The sequence below is a fragment of the Mobula hypostoma genome, chromosome 12 (assembly GCF_963921235.1).
Source record: "Mobula hypostoma chromosome 12, sMobHyp1.1, whole genome shotgun sequence".
NCBI classification, from domain to species: domain Eukaryota; kingdom Metazoa; phylum Chordata; class Chondrichthyes; order Myliobatiformes; family Myliobatidae; genus Mobula; species Mobula hypostoma.
Genome location: NC_086108.1, coordinates 65,326,844 through 65,340,079, shown reverse-complemented (window position 1 = coordinate 65,340,079; position 13,236 = coordinate 65,326,844). Strand labels below are relative to the sequence as shown.

Below are 13,236 nucleotides of genomic sequence, written 5' to 3'. Positions count from 1 at the left end.
AGTAATCCCTGTGGAAAGCATGGGGGGTGGGGGAGGTAAAGATATGTCTGATGTTAGGATCCCTGTAGAGATCGCAGAAGTTGTGGAGAATGATGTGTTGTATGCAGAGCCATCATTTAAGATTCACTTGGATAGGTTCGTGTGGGGAATGGCGTTTCGGCTGAATATCAGAAATTGAGTCTGTCTGGGTGAGCATCATGTTGCCATGGACTACTTGTACCTTTAGGCCTAGGTTCATGCAGTATCGCTCTTTTACTCTGTATGTGTGTTATCCAGAGTACAAGGAGTGTCTAGGAATTTAAATATACTGCAGGAGTGAGCTTCCTAGAGTTGGAAATAATATTCTGATATGACATCATCTCCAGTTCTGTGTTTGCTGTGAAATTTGTTAACTTTGCAGCAGCAGTACGATACAAGATAATATGGAAAAAAACATTTATTTATAAAATTGTTAAATTAAATAAGTAGTGAAAAAAAGTAGAAAGTAGTGAGGTAGTGTTCATGAGTTCAACGTCCATACAGAAATCAGATGGCAGAAGGGAAGAAGCTGTTCCTGAATTGTTGAGTTTTTGCCTTCAGGCTTTTGTACCTCCTTCCTGATGGTAACAATGAGAAGAGGGCATGTTCTGGGTGGTGGGGGTCCTTAATAACAGACATTGCCTTTCTGAGGCATCACTCCTTGAAGTTGTCTTGGATACTACAGAGGCTACTGCCCATGAGGGAGCTGACTAATTTTAGAACTCTCTGCAGCATACTCCAATCCTGTGCAGTAACCCCCACCTCACCCCATACCAGATGGTGATGCAGCCAATCAGAATGCTCCACGAAGTGTATCTGTAGAAATTTACGAGTGTTTTAGGTGTCATACCAAATCTCAAACTCATTGAAATATAGCTGTTGTCTTGCCTTCTTTATAGCTGCGTTGATATTTTGGGACCAGGTTGTATCCTCAGAGATATTGACACCCAGGAACTTGAAATTGCTCACTCTCTGCACTTCTGATCCCTCTGAGGATTGGTTTGTTTCCTCATCTTGCCCTTTCTGAAGTCCGCAATCAGCTCTTTGGTCTTACTGACATTGAGTGCAAGGTTGCTGTGGAACACTCAACTAGCTGATATATCTTGCCCTCTCATCGCCATCTGAGATTCTGCCGACTATGGTTGTGTCATCAGTAAATTTATAGGTGGTATTTGAACTATGCCTAGCCACAGTCATGTGTGTAAAGAGAGTAGAGCAGTGGGCTAAGCACACATCCCTGGGGTGCGCCAGTGTTGATTGTCAGCGAGGTGGAGATGTTACTTCCAATCTGCACAGATTCAGGTCAGCCTGGTGCTAAACCTACTGTGTGTCACTTTCTAAAGTGTAGTGTCACCTGCAGTTCTGTTGCTTTTCTCCATAAGGGTCTAGACTCTCACAGATGGGTCCTCCTCTCCTCTCCTCACCACCATTGCCAACTATCCGCCTGCTGTAGCTCCCTCCTGAATTTAGGTGCTGATGCCACCTCCTCTCCTCCGCCTCCATCTCACTGTTGCTGCTGGCACGGATTTCATCACTGTACCATTGACAGTTGTCCCATCCTGCTAAAGCTTGTGCTTTGGAAATTCTCTTGCTAATAGCTCCCCTCTTTCCACTGCTATCTTCTCTCCGAAGAGCCCTTCTGAAATTCTATCTCTGGCCAAGCTTGTATTGATATTTCTTATGTACTGTACATAGGATGTTAAAATTTGTCTGATAGTACTACTGTGAAACATGAAGCATAAGTCCTGGTTGTTGAACTGTTTGTAGACTCCAAGAGTATAAATTTCAATCCAGTAAAGTATCAGTATCTATCCAATCAAGTATCTATTAACCCCTGCTTTAAATATACATAAGAGTTGGTCTCCACAACTGCCTGTGGCAAAGAGTTCCACATATACGTCACTCTCTGGCTAAAGAAGTTCCTCCTCATCTCTGTTCCAAAAGGACACCCTCTATTCTGACCTGTGTCTTCTGGTCTTACACTCTCCCACCAGAGGAAACATCCTCTCCACATCCACTCTATCAAGGTCTTTCACTATTCAATAGGTTTCAATGAGGTCACCCCTGATTCTTCTGAATTCTAGTGAATACAGGACCAGAGCCATCATACACCCTTCATATGATTTATTTTTGTGAATCTCCTTTGAACCCTCTCCAGTTTTAGCACATCCTTTCTAAGATAAGGAGACAAAACTGCTCGCAAAAACCAAATGAGGCCTCACCGATACTTGATATAGTCTCAACATCACATCCTTGTTTTTAATATTATACTCCTCTTGAAATGAATGCTAACATTGCATTTGCCTTCCTCGCCACTGAGTCAACCTGCAAATTAGCCTTGTGGGAATCCTGCACAAAGACTCCCAAATCCCTTTGCACCTCAGTTTTTTTTATATTTTCTCTCCATTTAGTATATAGTCAACCCTTTCCATTTCCTCTACCAAAGTGCATGACCATACACTTCCTGACACGGTATTCCATCTGCCATTTCTTTGCCCATTTTCCTAATCTAAGTCCTCCTGTAGCCTCTCTACTTCCTCTAAACTACCTGTACCTCCACCTATCTTTGTATTGTCTGTAAACCTTTCAAGAATTCCATCATCCAAATCATTGCCATATCAGGTAAAAAGGATCAGTCCCAATAGAGACTCCTGTTGGAACACTGCTAGTCACTGGGAGCCAGCCTGAAAAGGCTGCCAATGAGCCAGTGCTTTATCCATATTAGAATCTTCCCTGTAATACCACGGGCTTGTTTAGCAGCCTCATGTGGCACCTTGTCAAGTGTCTTCTGAAAATCCAAGTACACAACATCAACCCATTCTCCTTTGTTTATCCTGCTTGTTATTTCTTAAAAGAATTCCAATAGATTGGTCAGGCAAAATTTTCCTTTGAGGAGACCATGCCGACTACAGTCTACTTTATCATGTGTCAACAAGTACCCTGGGCCTCATCCTTAATAATCAACTCCAGCATTTTCCCAACCACAGAGGCCAGACTAACTGGCCTACAGTTTCCTTTCTTCTGCACCTCTCCCTTCTTGAAGAGTGGAGTGACATTTGTGTTTTTCCAGTCTTCCAGAACCATACCGGTATCTAGTGATTCTTGAATCTAGTGTTTGGAAGAGAAGGCATGTAGAAAGACCCTATTCCAACCAGGCAGAAGATGGTGCAGCAGCTGGTATTCATCTGAACTTGTATGTATGAATGAGAATTTGAGACACAAGTTCAGGCATTTATAATTTGGGGACCACCTGTATCAAATATGTCAATTTTCACACATTTTGATAAACATTAATGGTGAAGTCTGAGCAAAAATTACAGATCTTAAATTCTGTTAATGATGTAAAGTAAAATTATCCCTAATTAACATTTTTATTTTATTGCTAGTTCCTTGTATGCCAGCACCTAACATCACCTGCAGAAATTATAGTGGCATTGTGAGCACTTTCAGTGGAAAGGAAATTGGTTTCTATAAGCCTTTTCCATGTCGTAATGTGTAAGTATTTCAGATTTTTTTTCATCGCGCATAAAGTTAAAATAAGATATTTCTTCACTGCATATTAAAACATTAGTTTGAAAGCATTAAAAGCTTTGTGTTTATGTACAACCCAATAGTTCTGTTTTGTCAGATAATTACTTTACAGAGGAATGTTCAAGTTTGCTATATTTAATGTGGTTTGTATGAGAGAAAAATGAATTTGTAGGCTAAATAGCTTGCTACAGTGCTGTAGTTCTATGAATTATTTTTAAATGCTGAGAAACTTGACAAGTGAGGTTCTACTAGGGATCAGTTTCAGAATGATGATTTAGTTTTTGAACAAGAAAGACAGGAGACCACAGATGCTGGAACATGGAGCACAAAATAAACTACTGAAGGAATTCAGCAGATCACGCAGCACCAATAGGGAGATGGGGAGTAGGAGTTGTTGACTGTCATTTCAAGAACCTGCATCAGGGCTTAAAGGAGGGTGAAGATAAATGGTATAAAGAAGAGTGAGGGAGAGATCATACACGCCATTATCTAATAGGTGGACTGGGGAGGGGGTGAATGTTGATGTGTAGTACTAGGTAAGTCAGGGAGGAGGTGGAAGAGTTAGAAGATGGAAGTAGTGTGACAAGTAAAAGCAGACAAAGAAAAAAGGCACATGGAACAAGGTGGCAGGAAGGGAGATTGGAGGTGGAGACAGGCTAGTGAGTGATAAATGGGGACACACACTACAAGTGTACATTTGAATACCAGTATTTAGGATCGGAACTCTGTTTCATTTATATATCTATCGTTTGTGGTAAAGACTCCAGTCCAATACATTGCATCTAAAATCATTTGGAACTCCATGGCTAAAATCACATTTTACATATATTGAGAAATTCTAGCAAAAAAGGAAGCGCTCAGATACCGAAGCCTGTGTGAAGAGAGTGCAGAGGTTGACCACTGGTTTCAGTGTTTCAGCATTTGAGTAAGTTGGAGAATTGGTGAATCTTGGCAATCAGGAAGAATGTGCAACATAGTAAGATGAAACCAGGTTACACCTATCGGTCCATCCATCTTGTTCAAATCTATGATGTCGCTGCATCATTATAATATGTTCCGCACCCCACCTCAAGGCATAAAGCATGCTAAGAAGGACAAAACCCTGCTCAAAAATATGCTTTTTTTTTTGGATTATCTTGGATTCAATGGCCCTAAAGTATTTGTCCTGGTTCTTGTCTGACACAAACAGTAGCTTGCCCGGAGGTCCACTTTTAGCAAGTTTATCCTTCCAAAACAGAATAGTGTCTTCCTTAATCTGAGTAGAAACATAGAAAACTTACAGCACAGTACAGGCCCTTCAGCCCACAAAGCTGTGCCAAACATATCCTTACCTGAGAGATTACCTAGGGTTACTCATAGCCCTCTATTTTTCTGAGCTCCATGTACCTGTCCAGGAGTCTCTCAAAAGACCCTATCGTATCCTCCTCCACCACTGTCGCCGGCAGCCCATTCCATGCACTCACCACTCTCTGCATAAAAAAAATTACCCCTGACATCTCCTCTGTACCTACTCCCAAGCACCTTAAAACTGTGCCCTCTCGTGCGAGCCATTTCAGCCCTGGGAAAAAGCCTCTGACTATCCACATAATCAATGCCTCTCATCATCTTATACACCTCTATCAGGTCACTTCTGATCCTCCGTCGCTCCAAGGTAAAAAGGCCAAGTTCACTCAACCTGTTCTCATAAGGCATGCTCCCCAGTCCAGGCAATATCTTTGTAAATCTCCTCTGCACCCTTTCTATGGTTTCCACAATCTTCCTGTAGTGAGGTGACCAGAACTGAGCACAGTACTCCAAGTGGGGTCTGACCAGGGTCCTATATAGCTGCAACATTACCTCTCGGCTCCTAAACTCAATCCTACGATTGATGAAGGCCAATGCACTTTATGCTTTCTTAACCATAGAGTCAACCTGCACAGCAGCTTTGAATGTCTTATGGACTTGGATCCCAAGATCCCTCTGATCTTTCACACTGCCAAGAGTCTTACCATTAATATTATATTCTGCCATCATATTTGACCTACCAAAATGAACCGCCTCACACTTATCTGGGTTGAACTCCATATGCCATTTCTCAGCCCAGTTTTGCATCCTATCATGGTCCCGCTGTAACCTCTGACAGCCCTCCACACTATCCACAACACCTCCAACCTTTGTGTCATCAGCAAATTTACTAATCCATCCCTCCACTTCTTCATCCAAGTCATTTGTTCTGATTGGTGAGCCGGTCGAAACGATTTGTCAGTTGCCTCTAAAGATGACTATATATAATATGTTTTTATATATGAAATATGGGAATTGTTGGCAAGCCAGAGTTTAATTTCCTTGGGGACAAGCCTATTTTGGAGAATACTTAAGATTCAATCATAGTGAATACTTAAGATGTACTGTTGCATGTATGCCAGAATGAGTAAACATGGTTTTCCTTCTCCAAAGGACATTAGCTAACCATCTGGGTTTTTATGTGGTCCCACAGTTTCATGTTCTCATTACTGATCTCAGATTTGTAATTCCAGGTTTATTTAACTAACTTAATTTAAATTTTCCAGCAACCTGGATAAGATTTATACTCATTCTTGGATTTTCAGCTCGCGTCTCCATGGTGCAAGTCAGTAATTTACCACTATACTGTTGAATACATCATTGATGTGAGAAAGGTTAATCTGGAATAACTGCTTGAACTTAAATTGTGAGGAGGACAGTAACTGATAAGAATTAACATGTTATCATTTAGAAAGCCATCAATACTTGGAATCCTGGACAGAATAGCTAAGTGTGGAATTGTATTTGATGGATAAAATAATATCAGTTTAAAAAGTTTTACTCACTCAGAGATGCTTTGAAGGCTCAGATAGAATACGTCACCTGCTATATTTTAGGAGTTTGCTTAAAGCCGCCTTAGAAGACCTTCTGCCACTGATACTTCCAAAACATGTAATCAGTATTATGTTGTAGTGCTTTACTGATTGGGGGATGGATGATGTTTGACTGAATTTATTTCACTCTATGGAGTACAATTGGAAAAATGTATGGAGGTTTCTTCCTAGCATCTTGGCTAGGATCAGTTAGTATCCTGAAATTTAAAAACTCTGATTTATTGATAATAAAATAGTGAAAAGATGTATGGAATAACAAAAAAAGCTACAACATTTAGATACGCTGGATGTACATGAGAAAATTGAAGTTAACTTCTCCAAATTGAATGGTCTCTTTTAATTACTAAAATGGTGAAGTCTGCACTGAGTTGTGAGCTGGTAAAAGCAGATCTAAGAGATATTTAACTAAGGCCTCGACTTTTGGTCTGTTAACATTTTAACTCCTATTAAGATTGGTTAACATACTTAGAGCTCCAGCAAACAAGCATTAGACAAACATTCCGACTTCTAATTTTGCTAAATCAAACATGTGTTGTTTTTAATAATACCATCTATTTAACCATTACTAATTTCTATAGTTGCTGTTGTCTTCAAATGCCTTCTTAAAGACTTTGATTTTCCCTGAGCATTGACTCTTCAACACTAAACCGCAACCTAAATTCCTATAACAAGAATGGAAATGATGTTAAAATACTGCTCAATCTGATGTCAATGTGTTATAAAAGAGTTTCTATGGTTAAATTCCCTTAATGCACACTTGGATCCATGATAAGCTATAATGGTATTGTGGTTGAAATTAGGAATCTAGTATTTGGAAATCTGAATGCAGTCCATATCCTGATCAAATTATAGTACCACTCACAAAATGCTGGAGGAACTTAGCAGGCTAGGCAGCATCTATGGAAAAGAGTACATTCGACATTTCAGGCCGAGCGAAGCATCAATTGTACTTTTGTTCCATAGATGCTGCCTGGCCTGCTGAGTTCCTCCAGCATTTTGTGTGTGTTGCTTGGATTTGCAGTATCTGCAGATTTTCTCTTGTAAGTTATAGAACTGTATCCTTCTGTTCTAATGCACTGTGATGTACTGCCGCCTCTTTTTAAACTGAAGACCTATTTATATCAAAAATTAGGACATAGGGAAGAACATGAACAAGAGAAAATCTGCAGATCCTGGAAATCTGAGCAACACACACAAAATGCTGGAGGAACTCAGCAGGCCAGGCAGCATCTATGGAACAAAAAGTGTACTTTTTCTGGGTTTTTTTTTCCCATAGATGCTGCCATAAGGAAGACCATTTCTAGATTTTATTACTTGATATGAGGTTGTCAGACAAGTCCAGTAATTTCTATTTTCATATTTTTCTTTAAGGACTGGTTATTCTTATAAGGTGGCAGTGGCTCTTTCCTTATTTCTTGGATGGCTGGGAGCAGACAGATTCTACTTGGGGTATCCAGCTTTGGGTAAGGATTGTCCATATTTTGAATAATATAAATTGGTGCTAGTTTTTAATACATGAAATTGCTGTTATTGCCATGAACATTTAAACTTATCTATTTATTTCGCAATATTTTTACGCAAACCAAGCAAGCAATCAATTCAATTGCACCACTTTTTTTCATTATATTTGCAATTTTGTAATGGCATTTCTGGATATGATTGTCAAAAATGCTTGTTTATATTAACTGATAAATTATTGCAATGTGAGGCTCTAAAATACAATGTTTTTCATTACCATTATTGTAAATAATGCTTTAAAGTATTCAATTTGTATTAAAAGTCTGTTCAAGCACACCTTGTAAATATTCTTGCTTGCAGTAGGCTTCCCAGTACCTGTAAATGCATAAATCTCCTCTATCTTGAGATTGGTTGATTTAGTGTCATTATCATTTATTATCTTTTCCATGTTATAATCTTAAGTAATAGAACCCTAGATGGTTCAATTCTTTTTGGTAATTGATTTGTATCTTGCTTTAGTACAGTTTGTATATGGGTACAACTTGTAATGTGCAGCAATCCCTTATTTTCTACAGTACTGTGCAAAAGTCTTTGACACATATGTATAGCTGAGGTGCTTTAGACTTTTGCACAGTATTGTATTTGTCAATGTGGAGCAAAGAGCGAGTTTGTAAATTTGGTGGGAGTAAAGGATGTCAGAAATGGCGAGAGTGGAGTGCCCCGGGAGGGGTGTGGGGCAGGTGACAGAGGAGGAGTTCCAGGGGTGGGACGGGTGCAGTCACACCCAGCCCTGAGACACTAGGCAAGGTCATTTGATTCTGAACAATTGGTTTATTGATGATACCAGAATGTTGCTCTGGTGCTTCCGGCTCCTTTTCCCAACCATGATTCCCCTCTGCCTGCCCCCTTCCCACTCTCAGTCCACAATAGAGACCCATATCAGAATCAGGTTTGTCATTACTCACATATGTCATGAAGTTGGTTTTTGTTTGTGTGATGCAGTACAGTGCAATACATAAAATTACTGCAGTATTGTGCATAAGTTATAGGTTCCCTAGCTGTGGATATATAGATATGCTTAGATTTTTGCAGTCCTATACGTAAGAACTTGTATTTGAGAACAGAAACTCCTTTCATTTCCATTGTGTAAACATACTTCACTATGCAGTTGGGCAGATGGTAGTGTTATCTCTGGTCATTCATCTAAGTTCTAATGAGTACAGGCTCAGAGCCATCAAGTACTCCTCACAGATTAAACCTTTTTATTTCCAGGATTATTCTCATATACCTCCAAAGACCCTCTCCTATGTCAGCATATTCCTTCTTAGTTATGGAACCCAACATTGCTCACAGTGCTCCATATGTGGTCTGACCCATGCCTTAAACAGTCTCAGCATTCCATCCTTGCCTTTATATTCCAGTCCTCTCAAAATGAATGCTGATATTTTATTTGCCTTCCTTACTACTGACTGAACCTGCAAGTTAATCTTTAGAGAATCCTGCACTATGGTTCCCAAGTCCCTTTATATCTGTGATTTCTGAATTTGCTTCCCATTTAGAAAATATTTTGTGTCTTTATTACTTCTACCAAAGTGCATGACTGTACACTTCCCTGCACTGTACTCTTATCTGCTACTCAGTCTTTTAGAGGAGATGGGGTATGTTTTATGGTTAACTCAGCATGTGCATAGAAATGGCGGTTCTATCTCAGTCCTGCTCAGACGACCTCAAACATCTAGTGGTCAAATGTCGTCCATTTTATCTGCTGAGGGACTTTTCTGCCATCATCCTGGTAGCAGTGTACATTCCACCTTAGACCAATGTCAGACAGACAATGGAGAAGCTGAGCACCATAATCAGTAAACACAAAACAGCGCACCCTGATAACTTCCCTATCATTGTGGGGGATTTCAATCAGGCCGGTTTGAAGTCTCTGAACAGCTACCACCAACATATCATCTTTGAAACTAGAGGAGCCAATACCCTTTGATCACTGTTATACCACCATCAAGAACGCTTACCGTGCTATACCACACCCACAGTTTGGAAAGTCCAATTACTTTGAGTTGGCGTACTTCTCCCAGCATGTTGGCAGTAACTAAAGACCACAGCACCAGTGGTGAGGATCAAGAAGGTAGAGGAGTGTTTACAGGACTGCTTTGAATTGGTGGAATGGACATTATACCGGGATTCATCTCTGAATATGAAGGAATATGTCACAGTTGTCACCAGCTTCATCAAGATCTGTGTGGATGAGTGTGCCTTCGAGAACGTACTGGACATACCCAGACCAAAAACCATGGATGAACCAGGAGATTCGTAGTCTGCTGAGGGCTAGACCTGTAGCGTTCAAGACCGATCATCCAGAACTATAGAGGAAGTCCAGGTATGATGTACCAAAGACTATTTTAAGGGTGACAAAACAATTCTGATTGAAGTTAGAGACAGTACTGGATGCACATCAGCTCTGGCAGTGTCTGCAAACCATTATTTTCAACAAGGTGAAAGCTAACATCATGAATAGCTGTGACGCTTCACTCACAGATGATCTCACTGCCTTTCCTGCACACTTTGAAAGGGAGAATAAAACTACACCTGTGCAATTTCTGCAGCATCTGATGATGCTGTGATCTCTTTCTCAGAGGCCTACGTCAGAACATCTTTCAAGGGGGTGAACCCTCGCAAGGTGTCAGGTCCTGATGGTGTACCTGGTAAGACATTGGAGAGCTGTGCCAATGAACTGGCAGGAGTGCTCAAAAACATCTTCAATCTATCTCTGCTGCAGTTGGAGGTTCCCACCTGCTTCAAAAGAGTGACAATCATACCAGTGCCCTAGAAGAGCAGGATAAGCTGCCTCAATAACTGTTGCCCAGTTCCACTTGCATCTACTGTGATGAAGTGCTTTGAGAGATTGGTCATGGCTAGAATTAACTCCTGTCTGAGCAAGTTCCTGGACCCACTGTAATTTGCCTGCTGCCACGTTATGTCTACAGCAGATGCAATCTCGCTCTCCACTTGGCCTTGGATCACCTCAGCAGTAGCAGTACTGGCATCAGGCTGCTGTTTATTGATTACAACTCGGCACTCAATACCCTCAGTACTAATCAACAAGGTCCAAAACCTGGGGCTCTGTACTCCCTTTGCAACTGGGTAACACTGGTGCACCTCAAAGATAAATGCTTAGCCCACTGCTGTACTCTCTCTACACCCATGACTATGTGGCTAGGCACAACTCAAACACCATCTATAAATTTGCTGATGACACCATTATTGTTAGCAGAATTTCAGATGTTGGCGAAGCATGCTGAAGTGAGATAGCTCAGCTGGTTGAGTGGTCAACATCAGTAAGACCAAGCAGAATGCATCACTGATTACATCAACTTCTGTGTGGACTGCATGTTCCGACAAGAACTGTCCTTTGTTATTCAAATAACAAGCCATGGGTGACAAAGGACATTAAGGACATCCTGAACGCTAAAAAGAGGATGTTTAGAGATGGAAATAGGGAGGAGCTGAGGAAAATACAGAGGGACCTGAAAGCCAGGATCAGGGAGGCTAAAGACAGGTACAGGAGGAAGCTTGAGTGGAAACTCCAGCAGAACAACATGAGAGAGTTCTGGAGGAGGATGAGGACCATCACTGGGTTCTGGCAAACTGGCAACAGAGGAGCTGAAGGCAGTGTGGACAGGGCCAATGAACGTAATCTGTTCTTTAACAGATTTGACATTGTGGCCCCTGCCCATCCCCCACATGAGCCATCTGTTGTCAGCCCCAACCAACACATATTCCACCCTCCCCTCCTACCCCTCCTCACAGTCCCCCATCCTTCTCTCATGACTATACCGCTTCCTCACACGAAACCACCACGGTGGGCTTCACGGCTGAACAGGTGAGAAGACAGCTGAAACATCTCAACCCAAGCAAGGCTGCGGGACCGGATGGTGTCAGTACCAGGGTGCTCAAAGCCTGTGCCCCTCAGCTATGTGGAGTACTTCGCCATGTATTCAACCTGAGCCTGAGGCTCCGGAGGGTTCCTGTACTGTGGAAGACGTCCTGCTTCATCCCTGTGCCGAAGACGCCGCGCCCCAGCGGCCTCAATGACTACAGACTGTTGGCATTGACCTCCCACATCATGAAGGCCCTGGAGAGACTTGTTCTGGAGCTGCTCTGGCCTATGGTCAGGCCACACTTAGATCCCCTCCAGTTCACCTACCAGCCCCGACTAGGAGTTGAGGATGCCATCGTCTACCTGCTGAACCGTGTCTACGCCCACCTGGACAAGCCAGCACTGTGAAGGTCATGTTTTTTGACTTCTCCAGTGCATTCAACACCATCCGCCCTGCTCTGCTGGGGGAGAAGCTGACAGCGATGCAGGTGGATGCTTCCCTGGTGGTATGGATTCTTGATTACCTGACTGGTAGACCACAGTACGTGTGCTTGCAACACTGTGTGTCCGACAGAGTGATCAGCAGTACTGGGGCTCCACAGGAGACTGTCTTGTCTCCCTTTCTCTTCACCATTTACACCTCGGACTTCAACTACTGCACAGAGTCTTGTCATCTTCAGAAGTTTTTGGATGAATCTGCCATAGTTGGATGCATCAGCAAGGGAGATGAGGTTGAGTACAGGGCTACGGTAGGAAACTTTGTCACATAGTGTGAACAGAATTATCTGCAGCTTAATGTGAAAAAGACTAAAGAGCTGGTGGTAGACCCGAGGAGAGCTAAGGTACCGGTAATCCCTGTTTCCATCCAGGGGGTCAGTGTGGACATGGTGGAGGATTACAAATACCTGGGGATAGGAATTGACAATAAACTGGACTGGTCAAAGAACACTGAGGCTGTCTACAAGAAGGGTCAGAGCCGTCTCCATTTCCTGAGGAGACTGAGGTCCTTTAACATCTGCCGGATGATGCTGAGGATGTTCTACGAGTCTGTGGTGGCCAGTGCTATCATGTTTGCTGTTGTGTGCTGGGGCAGCAGGCTGAGGGAAGCAGACACCAACAGAATCAACAAACTCATTCGTAAGGCCAGTGATGTTGTGGGGATGGAACTGGACTCTCTCACGGTGGTGTCTGAAAAGAGGATGCTGTCTAAGTTGCATGCCATCTTGGTCAATGTCTCCCATCCACTACATAATGTACTGGGTGGGCACAGGAGTACATTCAGCTAGAGACTCATTCCACTGAGATACAGCACAGAGCGTCATAGGAAGTCATTCCTGCCTGTGGCCATCAAACTTTACAACTCCTCCCTTAGAGGTTCAGACACCCTGAGCCGATAGGCTGGTCTTGGACTTATTTCATAATTTACTGGCATAATTTACATATTACTATTTAACTATTTATGGTTCT

The 13,236-nt window shown here is 42.1% G+C and overlaps 1 protein-coding gene across 3 annotated transcripts in view; it reads left to right on the top strand.

Moving 5' to 3' along the window:
* Positions 1-13,236, top strand: part of tm2d1 (TM2 domain containing 1) — a 70,137-nt gene that overhangs the window by 13,467 nt on the left and 43,434 nt on the right. For all 3 annotated transcript variants that reach the window (XR_010019911.1, XM_063064301.1, XM_063064302.1), the window contains exons 3-4: positions 3,405-3,513; positions 7,797-7,888. Coding sequence is in view for 2 of the 3 variants with exons in the window: in XM_063064301.1 (XP_062920371.1) it covers positions 3,405-3,513; positions 7,797-7,888 (201 nt within the window). In the remaining variant the exon portion in view is untranslated. The remainder of the gene's footprint in view (positions 1-3,404; positions 3,514-7,796; positions 7,889-13,236) is intronic.